The sequence below is a fragment of the Mustela nigripes genome, chromosome 16 (genome assembly GCF_022355385.1).
Source record: "Mustela nigripes isolate SB6536 chromosome 16, MUSNIG.SB6536, whole genome shotgun sequence".
Classification (NCBI taxonomy): domain Eukaryota; kingdom Metazoa; phylum Chordata; class Mammalia; order Carnivora; family Mustelidae; genus Mustela; species Mustela nigripes.
Window position 1 is genome coordinate 17,938,721 of NC_081572.1, and position 19,712 is coordinate 17,958,432.

A 19,712-nucleotide genomic window follows, 5' to 3' on the forward strand; every position below is an offset into this window, starting at 1 on the left:
TTCCCAAAGTATAGCTCATCCCTTTCAAAAGGCTCTAGGAAGTCAAAACTATTTTTATAATAACACAAAAGACATTATTTTCCATTATTTGTTCTCATTCTCTCATGAATAGTTTAGTGGAGTATGCAGAAGCAAAAATAAGAATCCAACACTCTTTTGTCAAACCAGTTATTAAAAAGATTTGGAGGGGTGTCTGGGTGCTCAGGCGTTAAGCGTCTGCCTTCTGCTCAGGTCATGATCCCAGGGGCCTGGGATGGAGACCCACAGGGGGCTCCCTGCTCAGCCAGGGGCCTGCTTCTCCTTCTCCCACTCCCCCTGTTGGTGTTCCCTTTCTCACTATGTTTCTCTCTGTCAAATAAATAAAATCTTGGGGCGCCTGGGTGGCTCAGTGGATTAAGCCGCTGCCTTCGGCTCAGGTCATGATCTCAGGGTCCTGGGATCGAGCCCCGCATCGGGCTCTTTGCTCGGCGGGAGCCTGCTTCTCTCTCTCTCTCTGCCTGACTCTCCGCCTACTTGTGATCTCTCTCTCTGTCAAATAAATAAATAAATAAAATCTTTAAAAAAAAAAAAAATAAAAAAAAAAATAAAATCTTGAGGGGGAAAAAAAAAAGATTTGGAGAAATGTAAAACAATGTCATTCTTTTGATTGTTTTTGTCTTGGAAAATACATTTTTTAAAGTTTTATTTATTCATTTGAGAGAGAGAGCATGTGTGTGGTGGGGAGCTGAGGGAGAGTGAGAGGAGCAGACTCCCTGCTGAGCCGGGAGCCAGACTCAGGGCTCCATCCCATTACCCTGAGACCATGACCTGAACTGAAACCAAGAGTCAGATGCTTAACTGACTGAGCCACCCAGGCACCCCAGAAAATGTATTTTCATTAAAAATTCATTATTTATAAGTCAATCGGAGAAAGACAACTATCATATGATCTCCCTGATATGAGGAAGTGGAGATGCAACATGGGGGGTTAAGGGGGTAGGAGAATAAATGAAACAAGATGGGATTGGGAGGGAGACAAACCATAAGTGACTCTTAATCTCACAATACAAACTGAGGGTTGCTGGGGGGAGGGACTTGGGTGAGGGGGGTGGGGTTATGGACAGTGGGGAGGGTATGTGCTATGGTGAGTGCTGTGAAGTGTGTAAACCTGGCGATTCACAGACCTGTACCCCTGGGGATAAAAATATATTATATGTTTATAAAAAATAAAAAATAATATAGTCTATAAAAATTCATTATTTACATTAATAGATAGTGGGCTTATTTTTAAACAAACAAGATACAGTTTTTTAAAGATTCTATTTATTTATTTATTTATTTGACAGAGAGAAGGAATACAGCAGGGGGGGTGGGAGAGGGAGAAACAGGCTTCCCGCTGAGCAGGGAGCCTGATTCGGGGCTTGATCGCAGGACTCCGAGATCATGACCTGAGCCGAAGGCAGAGGCTTAACAACTGAGTCACCCAGGTGCCCCAACAAGAGTACAAGTGGTTGCGCTCGTGCATCCGTGCAAGTGGTTAGGGGCAGGAAGAGGGATAAATCTTCAAGCAGACTCCCTGGGAGAAAGGAGCCATATTTGGGGCTTGATCTCAGGACCCTGAGATCATGGCCTCAACTGAAACCAGCACTTGGATGCCCAACTGACAGAGCCACCCAGGTGCCCCTATGAACAATATTTTTAAGCTTTAATTTCTAATATGGTAAATATCACATATTTTCTTTTCTAAATATATATACAAACATAAAAAATACATTTACTTTTATAAATTTAAATTAAAAAATACCCGCATTTGTGGTGTCTGTCTCAATTGGATGGGGGTCCCCAAATGTGGGGCCACTCAATCTGATGGAAGCCAGTGGCGCAGGCAGTGAAAGGATTCACTGGAGGCAGAACAAAGGAGATAGAAATTTACCAAAATACACCGCAAGGGAGCAGCAGGCAGGGCCACAAAGGAGAGATGGCCGGCCCCAAGGCAATGGGTGGGGGCGGTTTTTCAAGAAGGACAGTGAGGAGGTATGGGAACAAATGGAATAGTCCCTTTTTTTGGTACCTGTGCCTGGTTCTAAGTAGCCCGTTGGTTGGTTAGGGCCTATGGATAGTTTGAGATGGGTCACCTGATGGGCGTGTCTGTATCTAGCCGGAGGGCTGGGGTCTCTGTGGGCCTTTCTACCTTACTCAGGTTTCCACTGTACAAACCTGTTGCCTAAAAGCAGCCGCTAAAACGTTGTGGTAGCCAGTCTCCCAAGATGGCCTGCAGGGACGTATGTCTCCTGGCAATCGTGACCACATCAAATAGGGCTAGGAACCAACAGAATATTCAGGAAAGAGCAATGTGCCGTGCCAGTTCTGAGTCTGGGTCGTAAAACATTTCAGCATATGCATTGCTGTTTCTTGGACCACCTGCTGTCGGGGAAGGGAGCAATCATGACATGAGGAGGTTCGAGTATGCCTATGGAGATGCTCTCATGGAGACCGAGAGAAATGAAGTCTTCCTGCTAAGAGTCAGCAACAACGTAACCGCTAACGTGACTGAACCATCTTGCAAGGAGATAGTTCAGACCTCGCTGAGCTTTCTGAAGACTGCAACCTCACAAGCGATCCCAAGACAGGAAAGCCCAAGCAAGCCGCTCCCAAATTCCAGGCCCATAGAAATCCAGTGAAAATCGGTGGTTGGTGGTTAAATCATTACATTTTGGGGCAAGGCAGCGACAGATAACTGACAGACACATCAATTATTAAAAAAAAGCTGTTTGGGCTCCTCCATTATGGATCAAATTCCCCTCCCTTTCAAAACCATCCAGTGGCTTTCCTTGTTAGCTCCTCTGACCATACTTCCCTGTAACTTGAATGAGCCCAACATGGGCGTTTATACCAACAGCTCCATTTCCCAACTCTTCTCTCTTCTTTTAGGCATCAGATCAAATCTCATCTATTTTCAGATAGGACTTTGGAGACCACCCATCCTAACACCAGCTCGCCCATTTCTTATTTTCTTCACAGCACTTAACCATCAGAAACTTTCTTATTTGTGTACTGGTCTATATTTGTCTATGTTTCCCCAGCTAGAATGCAAGCCCATAAGAAGGACCTTTTCTTTTCACTTACTGCTACATCCCCAAAGTAAAGAACCCAGCGGGTGCTTACTAAATATTTATTAAATGACCAGATCCCTGAATCTCTCAGATCTTCATTTTTTTCATTTGTAAAATGAAGATAATATTATCTACCAGAAAGTGAGGTTTTAAATATTCAACATGTGTTAAGCACAGTTAGTGACTAGAAAAATGTACCTTTTACTACTGGGCAGAAAATGTTTTGAGATAGTAATTCAAAATTTTCTTTCTTACCATTTTTCTCCATTCCTGAGGGGAAGTGCTTAAACTTAAAAAAAAAAAAAAAAAATCAGCTCCTATCATAGAACAAGGACTGATTTCCCAATATCTAAAAACAAAACAAAACAAAACACCCTGTACAAATAGATACAGAAAAGAATAACCCAGTTGAAAATGGGTAAGAGAATATTCATGGAAAAAGAAATACAAAGAGCATTCAAATAGACTCAACCTCACTTAAAATAAGAGAAATGCAAATTAAACCTACTCGGAAATGCCGCTTTTCATTTAACAGACTGGCAAAGATCAATTTCGCTAGACAGTGCCAAATCACCTTACATCGGGGTTGTAACAGCCTCCTATGTAAGGCAATTTGGCATTATCTAGCAAAATTACAAATGTATGTATCTTTCCACCCAGCAATCTCATTTCTAGGAGTGACTCTACAAAAGTGACTCTACAGATACGCTCACACATATGTGCTAGGATTTATGCAACATCTACTGCAGCACTGCAGTTAACTACCAGCTGTATGGTGTTTACTAGAGAAATACTTAAAAAATAATGACACAGGGGCATCTGGGTGGCTCAGTTGGTTGGGTGACGGCCTTCGGCTCAGGTCATGATCCCAGAGTCCCAGAATCGAGTCCGGCGTTGGGCTCCCTGCTCCATGGGGAGTCTGCTTCTCCCTCTGACCTTCTCCCCCCTCGTGCTCTCTCTCACTGTCTCTCTCTCAAATAAATAAAATCTTTAAAAATACAGAAAAGGGATGCAGATATATATACATATATATTTAATTTATTTAATAAATACCAATGTAGCGCTTCTTTATGATATTCAGAATGTTTTTTTGGGGAAATATTTTATTTATTTGTGAGAGATAGAGTGAGCAAGAGAGAGAGAGAGAGAGAACACAATCAAGGAGGAGCAGAGGGAGAGGAAGAAGCAGACTCCCTGCTGAGCAGGGAGCCTGCCCTGGGGCTCAATCCTGGGACTCCAGGATCATAATGGGAGCTGAAGGCAGATGCTTAACCAACTGAGCCACCCAGGTGCCCCTCAAAGTGCTCTAAAAATTGTAATTAATTTCATCCTCATAAAACCCCTGTGAGGTGGGTAGTTAGTTACGCCCATTTTGCACATGGGGACACTGAGATTATAACTTACTTGCAGTCACACAGCCAGAAAGTGTTAGTGCTGGTATGGGAACCCAGGCAGTCTGAATTCAGACACCATGCTCTTAACGCTGCTCTGTGGGTAACACAGTCAAAGAAAACCAATACAGCAATATTAAAATCTGACAAAATTGATTTTTTTGGAAGATTTTATTTATTTGACAGAGAGAGACACAGTGAGAGAGAGGCACAAGCAGGTGGAGTGGGAGAGGGAGAAGCAGGCTTCCCATCAAGCAGAGTGCCTGATGCGGGGTTTGATCCCAGGACTCTGGAATCATGACCTGAGCCGAAGGCAGACACCTAATGACTGAGTCACCCAGGCACCCTTGAAAAAATTGATTTTAAGAGGTAAAGAATTGTTAGGGATATAGGTGTCACTGCTTGATGATAATTCACCAGGAACTAAGTAACCTAGTATTGTATGAACCTAACAACATAACCTTCAAATATTTAAGGCGAAAAAAAATATTTAAGGCAGAAATACAAGGGAAGGGGCACCTGGCTGGCTATGTTTGTAGAGCATGTGTATTCATTTAAGGTCATATATTTCCCTCTATTTACTTTAGCTGAATTTTATTTTATTTTTTTTAAGATTTTATTTATTTATCAGAGAGAGAGAGGGAGAGAGAGCAAGCACAGGCAGACAGAATGGCAGGCAGAAGCAGAGGGAGAGGCAGGCTCCCTGCCGAGCAAGGAGCCTGATGTGGGACTTGATCCCAGGAAGCTGGGATCATGACCTGAGCCAAAGGCAGCTGCCCAACCAACTGAGCCACCCAGGCGTCCCTGAATTTTATTTTTTTTTTAATTTTTTTTTTTTTTAAGATTGTATTTATTTATGTGACAGAGATCACAAGTAGGCAGAGAGATAGGCAGAGAGAGAGGAAGGGAAGCAAGCTCCATGCTGAGCAGAGAGCCCCGCTGAGCTGAGAAGTGGGGCTTGATCCCAGGACCCTGGGATCATGACCGAGCTGAAGGCAGAGGCTTTAACCCAATGAGACACCCAGGCACCCCACTTTAGCTGAAATTTTATAGCATGCGAACATGAGTGGGGGAAAAACAGAGGACAAGTAGACTCCTAACTGAGCACAGGGCCCAGCGTGGAGCTTGATTTTACAACCCTGAGATCATGATCTGAACCAAAACCCAGAGTTGGGTGCTTAACCGACTGAGCCACCCAGGCACCCCTCTTCAACCTTTTTTTTTTTGTAAATTGCTTTATTGCTAAAAAATGCTAACCATCATTATTCACTTTTTAATCTCCCCTTTTATAATTATCTTTTTATATGTCTTATGATGGACATACTAATTTGTTATAGTGATTCATAAACAAATACATACATACATCAGACATGCCTAGTGAAATATTTTTCCTGCTAAGAGTATGTGGCAAAAATATGTTTGATGCTGGGTTCCTAGGTGGCACAGTCAGTTAAGTGGTGGATTGTTTATCAGGATGGTTTCAGATCAGGTCATGATCTCAGGGTCGAGAGATTGAGCCCTGCATCAGGCTCTGCACTCTGGGGAGTGGGCTGGAGATTCTCTCTCTCCCTCTACCCCTCCCCACCGCTCATACTCTCTCTCTCTAAAATAAATAAATAAATAAATAAATTTAAAAAAATTTTTAATTTAAAGATTTTATTTATTTATTTGACAGACAGAGATCACAAGTAGGCAGAGAGGCAGGCAGAGAGAGAGAGAGAGGAGGAAGCAGGTTCCCTGCAGAGCAGAGAGCCCGATGCAGGGCTGGATCCCAGGACCCCGAGATCATGACCTGAGCTGAAGGCAGAGGCTTAAACCACTGAGCAACCCAGGCGCCCCTAAAATAAATAAATAAATCTTAAAAATATATATATGTATGTTTGATGCTTACTGGCCTAGAGAAACTTTCCCACAAGCATATAAAGAGACATATATAAGAATGTGAATTGAGGTCTCCTGGGTGGCTCAGTCAGTTAAGCGTCTGCCTTTGGCTCAGGTCATGACCCCAGGGTCCTGGGATCGAGCCCCACATCAGGCTCTCTGCTCAGTGGGGGCCTGCTTCTTCCTCTCCCACTTCTGGTGCTTGTGCTCCCTCTCTCGCCCTCTCTCTGTCAAATAAATAAAACCTTAAAAAAAAAAAAAGAATGTGAATTGAAGCAGTATTTGGGAAACTGGAAAGTAAATGACTACCAACAAAGGAATGGATCAACTAGGATATGCAAAGAGTGGTTTAAATGAATGAATAAGGGGTGCCTGGGTGGATCAGTGGGTTAAAGCTTCTCCCTTCGGCTCAGGTCATGATCTCAGGATCCTGGGATCGAGCCCCGCACCAGGCTCTCTGCTCAGTGGGGAGCCTGCTTCCCCTCTCTCTGTTTGCCTCTCTGCCTACTTGTGATCTCTGTCAAATGAATAAATAAAATCTTTTAAAAAATAAATGAATGGATAAAAGCTACATGTATTAACATGGGTAAGTATTTTAAACAATTTTATGTGAAAAAAAGCACACTGCAGGATGAAAAGTCCCACATGCAAAAATAATGTGACATGTTGTCTACAGATACATATATATGTTTGGGTAAATACACAAACATGTTGTATTATATATTATGTTTCAAACATTCCGGAGGAGGATAAACACCAAATTCAGAAATAGTGTTTACCTCTGGGGAGGAAGGGAAGAAAATGAGATTGGAGAAAGTATGCAAGTAGGTTTTATTTCTGAAAAGGAAAAAAAAAAGATGTAAGGTAAATAAATAGCTCATAATTTTATTATTTTATTTTATTATTTTTTTTAAAGATTTTATTTATTTATTTGACAAAGAGAGATCACAAGTAGGCAGAGAGGCAGGCAGAGAGAGAGAGAGGAGGAAGCAGGCTCCCTGCCGAGCAGAGAGCCCGATGCGGGACTCGATCCCAGGACCCTAAGATCATGACCTGAGCTGAAGGCAGCGGCTTAACCCAGTGAGCCACCCAGGCGCCCCTTTATTTTTTTTTTTTTTTAAGATTTTATTTGAGAGAGAGAGAGAGAAAGCAAGGGAGCATGAGCAGGGGTGGGGCAGAAGGAGAAAGACCCCCCACTGAATGCAGAGCCTGATGCAGGGTTTAATCCCAGCACCCTGAGCCAAATCAAGAGTCAGATGCCTAACTGACTGAGGCAGCCAGACGCCCCGCTCATAATTTTAAATCAAGATGTACTGACACTAGTCTCCCTGGGTTCTCCTCCTCAGTGTCAACCATCCTCTTACTCCTTGTCTGTGATTGCAGAGGTATTTTATGCACATACAAGGACACGAATGTATATATATATTCCCCCACCCCATGTTCTTTTCAAACACAATTGGTAGCAAACATTACATACTGTTCTGAGCCTCACTTTTTTCTTTAACAATGTAGCTTGAGTTTTGCTACCTGTCAGTACATTAAGAGCTTCTTCCATTTTTACAGCTGTCCAGTACTCCTTTTTGTGACTTTTTTCTTTTTAAAGATTTTATTTATTTATTTGTCAGAGATAGAGATAGAGAGAGAGAAAGAGAGAGAGAGAGAACACAAGCAGGCAGTGTGGCAGGTAGAGGCAGAGAGAGAGCAGGCTCCCCACTGAGCAAGGAGCCCAATGCGAGACTCGATCCCAGGACTCTGGGATCATGACCTGAGCCAAAGGCAGCGGCTTAACCAACCGAGCCACCCAGGCATCCTTTTTGTGACTTTTTTGAGCCCATCTCCCAGGGACAGAATGGAGACTATTTCTGTCCTTTCACTATAATAAGCATCACTGTAATGAATGTCCTTATAAATAGGTCATTCTGCACACATGTATGTATTATAATAAATTCCCAGAAGTAGAAATGCTGGGTCTTTTCAAATTGTCCTCCAATTAGATTGTACTGATCTACTTCCTGCTCTCACATTTTCCAGTGCCTGCAACTCAATCACAGATCAAGACAGCATATTATCAGCCTTTTTTTTTTTTTTTTTTACAGATTTTATTTATTTAGTTATTTGACAGAGAGAGACAGTGAGTGACGGGACACAAGTGGGGGGACCGGGAGAGGGAGAAGCAGGCTCCCTGCTCAGCAGGGAGCCCAAAGTGGGGCTCGATCCCAGGATGTTGGGATCATGACTTGAGTAGAAATGAACCTCCCAGGTGCCTTTTAAAAAAAAAAAAATTGCTTTTTTTTTCTTTAAAAAAAAAAAACCTATTTTTTAATTTGAGAGCGAGAGAGGGAGCAAGCAAGAGAGAGCACAAACTGGGTGAAGGGCAGAGGGAGAAGACTCCCCACTGAGCAGGGAGCCTGATGTGGGACTTAACGCCGGGACTCCAGGATCATGATCTCAATCAAAGGCAGATGCATGACAGACTAAGTTACCCAGGTACCTTATTATCGGCCTTTTTGATCTGAGAAGTAAACACTGTAGCTCATTCCAAGTTTAATTTGCATATTTAAAAAACTTTAGGTCAGCATCTTTTTATAGATTAAAAATCATTTTGATTTTTTTCTGTAAGCTTTCTGTCACCTTTCCAGTTTTATGATTTTTTTCTTAACCACAAGCAATTACTTTTGTAATAAAATAGCCAGTGAGGATTTCTTTTTTAACTTTTTTTAAGATTTTATTTTTTGATTTGACAGAGAGAGAGAGAAGGAACACAAGCAAGGGGAGTGGGAGAGAGAGAAACAGGCTTCCTGCCCAGCAGGGAACCCAACTTGGGGCTCAATCTTAGGACCCGAGGATCATGATGTGAGCCGAGGGCAGAGCCACTCAGGTGCCCCAATAAATAACTCTTTAAAAAAAATCCTCGGGATGCCTGGGTGGCTCAGTCATTAAGTGTCTGCCTTTGGCTCAGGTCATGATCCCAGGATTCTGGGATCGAGCCTCACATTGGGCTCCCTGCTCCACAGGAGTCCTGATTCTCCCTCTCCTGCTCTTGCTGTCTCTCTCTATCAAATAAAAAAAAAATATCCTTACAGATTTATTTATTTGAGAGAGAGAGAGAGAGAGAATGTGCAGGAGGGCCAGAAGGAGAGGGAGAGAGAAACTGAAGCAGGCTGGGTGCCCAGCGCACAGCCCAGTGTGGAGCTGGATGTCAGGACCCTGAGGTGACAACGGACGCCGAAACCAGGAGTCTAACCCACTGCGCCACCCGGGCACCCTCAAGTATCTTTTTTAACACAGAGTCTGAAGAGCCTTCACTCAGTTTTGTGAGATGTTCCTCAGGCCTTCAAAAATCTTTGTGCATGGGGCACCTGGGTGGCCCAGTCATTAAGCATCTGCCTTCTGCTCAAGTCATGATCCCAGGATCTTGGGATTGAACCCTGCTCTGCAGAAAGTCTGTTCTCTCTCTCCCACTCTCCCTGCTGTGTTCCCTCTCTCGCTGTTTCTCTCCATCAAACAAATAAAATCTTAAAAAAAAAAAAAAAAAAACCTTTGTGCATAGTACCAATACCGATTTCCTAATTTTGATACTGTACTATAGTTATATAGATAGTACCACTGGAGGAAACCGGGTGAAGATGCACAGGTTTCTATGGACTATTTTTGCAATTTCCCATGAGCCCATAATTCTTTCAAAATAAAAATTAAAAGCTAACAAAATTTCATGGTACTTTTCTGGTTGCGGGGGCTCTGTACTGACCTCAAACTATGACCGTTGAGTCATAATGGCTCCCAACTTTTGTCAACTGACAATCCCCACTGGACAACCACCATTGGACAAGCTCCATGAAAACATTTACCTCACTATCTTGTCATTAAACACTGCCTGTTCCCACCAGACTGATGAAGTCCCTTTGAGGGCAGAGATTCTGTGATATTTCTATCTTTGTATTTTCAGAGCCTAGGAGCTACATACACCATGCTGTAGGTACTCAAATATTTAGTGAATGAAAGAGTCAGGTCAGTGACCTACCAGCCTCTCTGTAGTTCAGGAAAAGCCAACCTAAGTTCTTGGGTAATTCATTTTGGCCAGGAGCCAGGTGCTTCCGAGTCAGCTGAGGCTTGTGCAGAGGCCTCTGGTTAGGCTTCCTGCAGCTGTAGGACTTGTGCCTCGGTTTCCTTCCCTTTAATACAAGAATCTCCTCACAGAGTTGTTGCGGGGATTACAAGCAGTAATGCATCAAAAGCTCTTAACTTAGCACAGAGCCCGGCAAAGAGTAGAGAAGGCTCCTCAGAAACAGACAAGCGTTTTAAGTGTTGAATGAATGAGTGAAAAATGACTTGAGGTTACCTGATCATTTATTGAGCACCTACTATGTCCGATACTACTTGCTAAATGCACAGAAGCAACCGCAGCACATTGCAGATGTCTTAACACAGGCTGCAGGGAACCGGGGAAGGTTCTCTGGAGCTTGAGTTTTGAAACGGACGGAACTTGGAAAGGCGAATGTGGTGCTCGTTGATAGAGACGGTGGGCATCCGGGACAGTCAGCCGGTTCCCTCTGGAAAGCCGTGTGGGAGAGGGCGACTTAGTACCTGTCCCACCAGGGCGCGGGGAAGGGCAATTCCGCGAGGTGGGACGAAGTGCCGGAATCTAAGCTGAGTTCCAATCCTGTTTAGTTAGTAACTGCGTGACTTGAGCCAAGTTACCGAACCTCTCTGAACCAACTGTAAAAAAGAGTCTGTTAAGAATACTCACCTGCCAGCGTTCCTGAGAGATGACGTAACCGCGCGCACTCCAGCAGGCTCTCTATTTAGAAGGTGCAAAATGCCCAGACCCACCACTGCAGGTGGATTGGCTCGCCGCCCCACGCGCCAGGTCGTGGGTTCTCCTTCGGAGCATGCGCAGTGGGCCCGCGGCGCGACCCGTCAGGCACTGCGGTAGGCGCCCTGGAGGCTGGCAGGACCCTGACCCCAAGATGGCGGCGCCCAGCGAAGTGGCTGCGGCTGCCTCCGGAGAAGGCGATGGCGTGAGTACCGCCTTTGGGTCCTGGCTGGATGGACGGTTGGAGGCGCTGGGAGTGGACCGAGCCGTTTACGGCGCCTACATCCTGGGTGTCCTGCAGGAAGAGGAGGAAGAAGAGAGGCTGGACGCTCTGCAGGGTATCCTTTCTGCTTTCTTGGTGAGAAGCCCGGCCACGTTCCTTTAGCTTTCTGGCGGCCCCTGTCAGTACTTCGTACCCCCTTTCCCGTACCTGGTGTCCCAGACAATTAGTGGTATCACCTGGGAGAGGAATATTTTGAGCTCTTGGCCGCGGGAGAAGGGGATTACTCACCAACCAGGGTTTGGGGATGTCAGGAGGTTGCAGGTGCATAGAGAAGAATGGTTTTCCCTTATTCCTTGGGGACATGGCTGTCTCGGATGCTTGTGTGTGAGCTGGCTGAGTGTTCTTCCGAAGGCGCTGAAATGTCTAAATGAGAGTTTTATCATAAACGCCTAACGACCAATTTCATTCCCATCCATTGGCAGTGTTCAGAGAGGGGAATAAAGTGCTCTGGGATGTCTGTGCTCTTTAGGAGGCAGTGCCCAGGGCTGTCCCATGACAAAAAAAGCCTGCAGGAAGTACCCTCTCGGTTCCAATTTTGGAGGTAAGAGTCCAAAAAAGGTAAGTTGGCAGTAAAACTCTAGGTATAGGTCTAGGCCTAGGCGGGAACTGAAGCAAATACTGTGCTTGATCTTTTATAGTATTTAGAAATGCAGTAATCGCGGTTTTTGCTGGGGGAAGTGGCATATAAAGTCAGAATTTTAAAGAAGAGAGATAAACTTGGTACCCAGCTGCTTAGAAGGAGATTCAAGAATTCAGAAATGTGTCTTTTAATCTATGTTTAGGTGGTAAATTACCAGGCTGTCCACTTTTCCAACCTGATCATTCTGCTGCCTTCATCTGTGGTTACACTTACTTGGTGGAAACACCGTTCAATGATTGGGCAGATGGTTGAAATATAATACTGGTGCAGCTGTCCCAGGTCCTTCTGGCTATGTCCCCCTTTTAGTCCCAAAGCCTGCTCTGGTGAGATTGACCTATAAACGGGAAAGCTTTAACAAAGCTTGTGATGCAGCTCTTGTGTTCAGTGAGATAGAACGCTATGGAGTAAACTCTTTTGCTGGATGCTGACATTGCAGATTGGTGGGGCAGGGGGAAAGAGGGAGGGTGAGACAAGCAATTTAAGTTAGTTTTTATTTCCAGCTTGGAAATTTCTAAAGACTCCATGAAAAAGAAGTTGAAATAAGTTGGGTACCCACTGGTACTAGCTCCTTGACTTGTTCTTTTCCTGTGTCATTATTTAGGACTGCATGTCGCTGATAAAGGCAGGCATGAATTTGCTTAGACTATTAAGTTTCTTGGTAGAGAAGAGAAAAGTTATCTAGAACCAGATTTGGCTCTTTATATCTGCTTCTTGTTTACATGAACTATAGTAGACAGTCTTATTTCCCTCCTGCTCTGCCGATTCACACACTATGCTTAATTTTTCTCTTGGTTTTCCCACCCCTTCTGTATAGGAAATGGCTTTGGGAAGAATTGGCCAGGAATTATATGATGAGGCAGGGTTCATGACACAACTGAGAAACAACTTTACAGATCAGCAAGGCCAATGAATGTGGTATATATCAAACACGTTATTCATAATGCTACTTACTTTCTTTCGGTCAGTATGAAAGCTGCTGTTTTACCAAATCCCTTTCCAGAAAAAAACAAAAGGCATAGCCAGATCGATCACCAGATGGGGCTAGGATTCAATATTAGGAATTAAGAAATTGTCAACAACAATTTGAGTGAAGATTCAAGAACAGTGTATCTTGTCAGGAGCAAATAACAGTTAATCAAAGCTTTTTATTATCCTTTTTTTACTCCTTCCAGTAGCATTTTTGTTGACTGATTGATTGATTTGAGTTTTTATTGATAGGTTACTCTCTGCCAAGCACTGCCCTAAGTGCTTGGGATACCTCGGGGAACAAAACAGAAATCCCTGCCCTGATGGGGGGACATTCTAGCAGAGAAAAACTTAATCAGTAAATTATATAGTACTTTATGATAAGTACTATAATGATAAGTGCTAGGAAAAAAGGAACATACTTTAAGAAGATCAGGAGTGGAATGGGGGAGTGAGTTTTCAATTTTAAGTAGGATTATTACATTAATTGGGATATTACATTTTATGGCTGCTATTTCTATACCAGCTTTCTAAATTTGTCAGTGTCGTGAGAGCCAGGGCTGTTTCTGATTCATCTCTTATCACTCATCTTAGTGCCTTCAACATGGCAGGCACCATGTGGGTGAATAAATGAACAAATGGATGGATGAAGGCTTTTGGTCTAGGTGAAGCCTGGGAGAATAAACCATCTTGTCCTCCAAGAGCACCCTTTCTCTTTTGCTCCTCTCTCCCTTTCCCATTCATTTCGTCTTCTTTTGCTTTTCTTGCTGGGGGGTCTATGAACTAAAGAAACTGGGCTAGACAAACTGCATGTTTGTCATTTGTGCTTAAAGGACGCAGGGGAGAGAATGAAATCCTTTGTTGGGTACAAAATAAGGAAATCCAAAATACGGCTTCACCTGGCTGGTCATTTTGTAGAGCATGCAATGCTTGATCTCAGGGTTAGTTGTGTGTTCGAGTCCCACATTGGGTATAGAGATTACTTAAAAAAAAAAAAAAAAAGTATGTGTTCTACACCTTCCTACTGTCTTTGAGAGATGGTATCCTATAATGGTTGAGAACATGGGCTTGGAGGTAGACTGCTTGGGTTCAAATCCTGTTTAATCCATTTGTGTGTGTGTGTTTTACTTGTATGACCTTGGGCAAGTTACTTAACCTCTGTACCTTGGTTTTATCATCTATAAATTGAGAGTAGCAATAGCCCTTACATCTTGGGATTGTTTTAAGAATGAAAAGTTCTTAGGTAAAGTATTGAGAACAGTGCCTGGCACCTGAGCCAACAACTCATTTTGAGGATAGAGTATGAAGACGATAAGGTAGCTGTAATGAAGATGGAGGGAAATGCTCGGATTAATTGACATGCCTTTTCTTCGCCAAGCAGGGTAGGGGTTTTTCACACATTCTCATTCATCCTCACTAAAATCCTGACAAGATGTGAAGCTCAGAAAGTTAAGAAACTCGTTCATAGATCGGAGCTTGACTTCATCGGACACTGAAGCCAACATCCTTTTGTTCTACTGTGCTAAGGAGGAGGATTGGTAAACATGCAGAATATGTCTGCTTGTGTGAAATGGACAGAGGGATGGTTGGATAGGAGACAGCTCCTCATTTATCAGCTAAAGTGGTGGGGTCCCCAAGGTCGTGGATATGTTCCAGCATCAAAGTTGATAAACCCTGGAAAATGTACTGAGTTGAATCTATCAGCCAAGGAAGATTTCACAGAGGAGAGTTTTAACTCCGGCAACAGGTTTTTGCTCCAAAAGCATGAGGAAAACTGTTCTAAGTTACTGTGAATCCTTTCCTTTGGTGCTTGGCAGGATGGAGCGGGTGCTTTTGACTTAGCAGGTGTAGATTCTGAGACTCGCCGGATTACTTCTGAGCCTCAAAAAAGGCTCTCAAACCTTCCCCATGAACTCCTCATCACCAGAGGGAGAGCCGTGCCCTGTGCATGGGCTTTGTTCAGGCTGAGGGCTCTCAGGAAATTAATTGGTCTACCTTTTCAACTAGGAAGAAGATTCGCTTCTTAACATCTGCAAGGAGATTGTGGAACGATGGTCGGAAAGTCAGAATGTCGTCACCAAAGTGAAAAAAGAAGGTAGAGTTGGGAGTTTTTGCCCGTCTAACCGCCAGTACCTATTCCAGCAACCTTTCCTATACAGCTGTTAGCAAGAGGATTTTGAGTTTTCTCCATTTCCTACTCATTTTGCCCAAGATAATTTGAACTGGTAAACACCTGGCAGCTTCCATGAGCTTTTTAACTGAACGTTGGTTTCCTTTTCCCCTTCTCCAGTTACCCACCTCATTGGACCACAGTCCCCTTCATTCTGGCTTTCACTTTTCCTTCTTTTCATCCTCTTTCCACTACTTGTAGATTTTCATGGCAGGGCTTGCGGCCAACTAAATATTCCCTCCTCCTGTCTTTTCTGTACTTTCATTTCATAACAGTTGTGATTGATGTTTTGCTTAATTCAGCTAAATGTGTCACCCCTTAAAATGAAAGAGAAGTGTGTTAATACAGCCATTAGAATGACAGATTAACTGCAGAAAACTCAAATTGTAAAAGCCAGACTTAAAGCAATTCTAAACTATCTACACATTGGTTCTCAGTCTTGGCTGTCCATTAGTACCACTTTATACAGTTTAAAACACATCAGGGGTGCCTGAGTGGCTCAGTGGGTTAAAGCCTCTGCCTTCGGCTCAGGTCATGATCCCAGGGTCCTGGAATCGAGCCCCACATCTGGCTCTCTGCTCCGCGGGGAGCCTGCTTCCTCCTCTCTCTCTCTGCCTGCCTCTCTGCCTACTTGTGATTTCTATCTGTCAAATAAATAAAATCTAAAAAAAAAAAATAATAATAATCATAAAACAAAACAAAACAAAAAAAACCACACACATCAGTGCCGGAGCCATACCATGGACCAGTTATAGAAACATCTTTGAGGGGTGGGGCCCACATATTGTTTGTTTTTTTAAAGATATTTATTTATTTATTAGAGAGAGATGGAGAGAGAAATATGAGCAGAGGATGGGGCAGAGGGAGAAGCAGGCTCCCAGCTGAACAGGGAGCCTGAGTGGGGCCTGATTTCAGGACCCTGGGATCATGATCCAAGCCAAAGGCAGAGGCTTAACCGACTGAGCCATCGAGGCATTCGTTTGTTTGTTTTAAAGCTCACATGGATGATTCTAATGTCACTCCAGGCATAAAAACCACTACTGGGCACTGTTGCCTCCTTTCTTTGAGAATGGTTAACTTAGTAGTTGATTTTATTTTATTTTTATTTATTTTTTAAAAGATTTATTTATTTATTTATTTGACAGAGATCGACAGAGTCGGTTAAGCATCTGCCTTCGGCTCAGGTCATGATCCCAGGGTCTTGGGATGGAGCCCCGCATTGGGCTCCCTGCTCAGTGGAGAACCTCCTTATCCCTCTCCCACTCCCCGTGCTTATGTTCCCTCTCTCGCTATCTCTCTCTCTCAAATAAATAAAATCCTAAAAAATAATAATAATAATTTATGAATTTCACCTGGCATAATCATCACTATGAAAAGGACCAGCATAAGTTGATTTTAGATTCCTTCTTAGGTTTCTGGGTTAAGAGGGGAGAAAGTTGCATGCTTGAAGCTGAATTTCCTATGATTCTAATGTAGAGCTTGTCAATTTTTTTTTTGTCCCTTAAAGCATCAGAACTTCAATTTATAAAACAGGTAAAAGCAGGGCTGCTCTGATCGGAGATGGATACAAGACCTAAAGCCTAGCCTGCGTGGCCTTTCCTTGCCTTTCTCATTGGCCCCCAAGGCACCTCCTTTGAAGCCTAGGGCTCTGAAGAGTCAGCAGATGCCGCTGTCTTTCCTGCACACTATTTGGGTGGACTAGTGGTTCGGTGAGCTTGTTCTCTCTCACATACAACCCTGTTGTCCCTCCCTTCCCTCCCCCCTCCCAGATGAAGTACAGGCCATTGCTACCCTAATTGAGAAGCAGGCACAGATTGTGGTGAAGCCCAGGATGGTGTCCGAAGAGGAGAAGCAGAGAAAAGCCGCCCTTCTGGCCCAGTATGCTGATGTGACAGATGAGGAAGAATATCCTTTTCGGAATCTTGGGACCACTCCCTGAGGCTTGAGAGCGACGTGTTTGCTGGTTTACAGTGAGCTTTGAGAAGTTACTAATCTCCCCCTGTAGTGTAATTTTTCCCTCTAAAATGGCTCTGATCTGTGGCCCTTCATGGGTGTGAGGAGTGACGTTGGGAGAGTTGATAATAGACTTAACATTTTTCACCACATAATCCGTATGTTCCTGAAAACTGTGGTGTAAAAAAAAAAAAAAAAAAGCCTTAATAATGGACCACTTGTATTTTCAGAAGCTTAAGATAGAGCTGTCATTCTTTATATTCGTCTAATACCTTTCTGTCCAGTACAGTATCCTTCATATAATCCATCTTTCTATGCTTTTCCCAGTTGAGAAGGAAACCATGACGGTTAGAGATGCCTGTGTGATCAGAGACATACATAGCTTTAGTGGCAAAACAGGGACTAGAATATGGATATTTTTGGATGAAGGATTCCCAAATTTGGAGCAGTTTTGTTTGAATTTTTTATTTTTTTATTTTTTAATATTCCAGTGACCACATAATTGAAAGTGAGACTGAATCCCCAGCCAACACAGAAGAAGTCTGGAATTTGGAGGCCTGTGCAAAAGGCACTTGCTACTGACCGGGACAGGCTTGGTTGCCTGTGAGTTTGAACTTGTTTAGGAGATGCTGAGCTTATGGCCTGATTGAATGGGGCGTGTGGAGCCTGATATAGGGGACCTCATACCAGAAATGTTAGCTGTCTTATCACAAGTGTAGGAATTAGCTCCTAGGCTCTTTGGGGCCAGCTTGTCTTCTGGTTTCTCCTAACTTTTTTTCTTGCCAGGGTCAGCAGAGCTATGGTTCCAGTAGTTCTTTCTTGGGCTAGAAAAGAACATTTTAAGCAGTGGTGGTTCTGGAGAACTTGTTAAACCTCAGATGGCTGGGCCCCGCTCCCCAGTGTCTGATTTAGTACGTCGAGGGTGGGGCCCAAGAAGGTGCTTTTCTAACAAGTTCCCAGGGAGTTCCAGGACCCATACTTTGAGAAACACTGTTTTAGAAGTCCTCTTGCCATCCCCTGGCATTGCCAGATAATGTGGAAGCCCACACAGACCAGGCAGTTTCTTTTCATCTCCGGGAGATAAGGATCTCCCAGTAGCTCTGAACAGTCTTGAGATTCCTGAAGATGACCGGGCTGGGCTTACCCCTGCCACTCTGACGGTGTTTTTCTTCAGCATGCTTTCCCTGCCCATCACTTCACCGACTGTCTTCTGATGCTGGGTTGGGATGTGCTAGCCTTTGCTTTCCATCCGACTTTCCTTAACGACGCTCACCGAAGCAGATGAGAAGGATGACTCATGTGCCTCCACAGTGAACATTGGTTCTGATAAATGTATCCTTCTCTTTGTCCATCCCCAAGTGTTTCTCCACTGAGCACTCTTGAGGAACAGTTTTCATCTTGCTGTCTTTGAGGGGGGATCCTTTTACCAACAGGATCTTGTTTTGGGCCAGCATTTTAAGGATAACCATTAACAGTCAATTTAACGAGAACTTTTCCCAAAGAAATCGTGTTAACATCTACTGTGAAGGGAGGAAGGATTTCTTTTTTTTTTAAAGATTTTATTTATTTGACAGAGATCACAGGTAGGCAGAGAGGGCAGGCAGAGAGAGAGAGAAGAGGAAGCAGGCTCCCTGCTGAGCAGAGAGCCCGATGTGGGACTCGATCCCAGGACCCTGAGATCATGACCTGAGCCGAAGGCAGCGGCTTAACCCACTGAGCCACCCAGGCGCCCAGGGGGACTTATTTTAAAGCACCAAAGCAAAAAGAGTTATTTTAAGAGTGGGAGGTTGTTTTTTTTAGTAATCTCTACACCTGTTGTGGGGCTAGAACCCGTGACCCCAAGATCAAGTCATATGCTCTTTTGACTGAGCCAGCCAGGCCCTCCCAGGCTGTGTTTTTAAAGTCCTAAATGGAGGGTAAAGTTTTTGGCTAGTTATTTTCTAACTGGTTAAACTTATTTCATATCTTCTATAAATTCAGAGTTTGTGGTTATTAGAACATGTTTTTTACTTAAGCTTCAGTGGTCTAGGAAAAAAAAGCAAATTGATAAAGTTTAGTAAGGTTACACACTTATTTAACTCTTTCCAAGCATTTTAATAGTGCCAAGCACATAAAATTTTTGCCAGTTACATTAATACTCTATTCACTAAAACTAGCCTAGATACTCCCAACAATATTCTGCCATGATCTAAGTACTTATTCTGGAATGAAACTTCATTTTCTTAAAATATTTTAATATTCAAATTTAGAGAAGTCTGAGATTTTTATTCTGAGGGTTAGTTTTAAACCTTTGTAATGATAGTTTCAGTGTATCCCATGAGACCAAAGATAAATTGCCATAAGGACTTTTTTTTAAGATTTTTATTTTTATTTATTTGACAGAGAGAGATCACAAGTAGGCAGAGAGGCAGGCAGAGAGAGAGGAAGGAAGCCAGCTCCCTGCTGAGCAGAGAGCCCGATGTGGGACTCGATCCCAGGACCCTGAGATCATGACCCGAGCCGAAGGCAGCGGCTTAACCCACT

General features: G+C 43.5%; 2 protein-coding genes across 2 annotated transcripts in view; one reads left to right on the forward strand and one right to left on the reverse strand.

The window, feature by feature from the left end:
• DBF4B (DBF4 zinc finger B) overlaps positions 1–11,249 on the reverse strand; it is a 46,554-nt gene extending 35,305 nt beyond the window's left edge. The window contains exons 1-4 of the mRNA XM_059380120.1: positions 11,112–11,249; positions 10,704–10,914; positions 4,497–4,580; positions 3,348–3,381 (exon numbers count right to left, since the gene is read on the reverse strand). The gene's annotated coding sequence lies outside the window, so the exon portion shown is untranslated. The remainder of the gene's footprint in view (positions 1–3,347; positions 3,382–4,496; positions 4,581–10,703; positions 10,915–11,111) is intronic.
• A 28-nt stretch (positions 11,250–11,277) lies between these two features.
• The window catches only part of CCDC43 (coiled-coil domain containing 43), a 10,387-nt gene continuing 1,952 nt past the window's right edge, over positions 11,278–19,712 (forward strand). The window contains exons 1-4 of the mRNA XM_059380121.1: positions 11,278–11,535; positions 15,074–15,161; positions 17,006–17,141; positions 18,463–18,521. Of these exons, the coding sequence (XP_059236104.1) occupies positions 11,332–11,535; positions 15,074–15,161; positions 17,006–17,141; positions 18,463–18,521 (487 nt within the window). The 5' untranslated portion in view covers positions 11,278–11,331. The remainder of the gene's footprint in view (positions 11,536–15,073; positions 15,162–17,005; positions 17,142–18,462; positions 18,522–19,712) is intronic.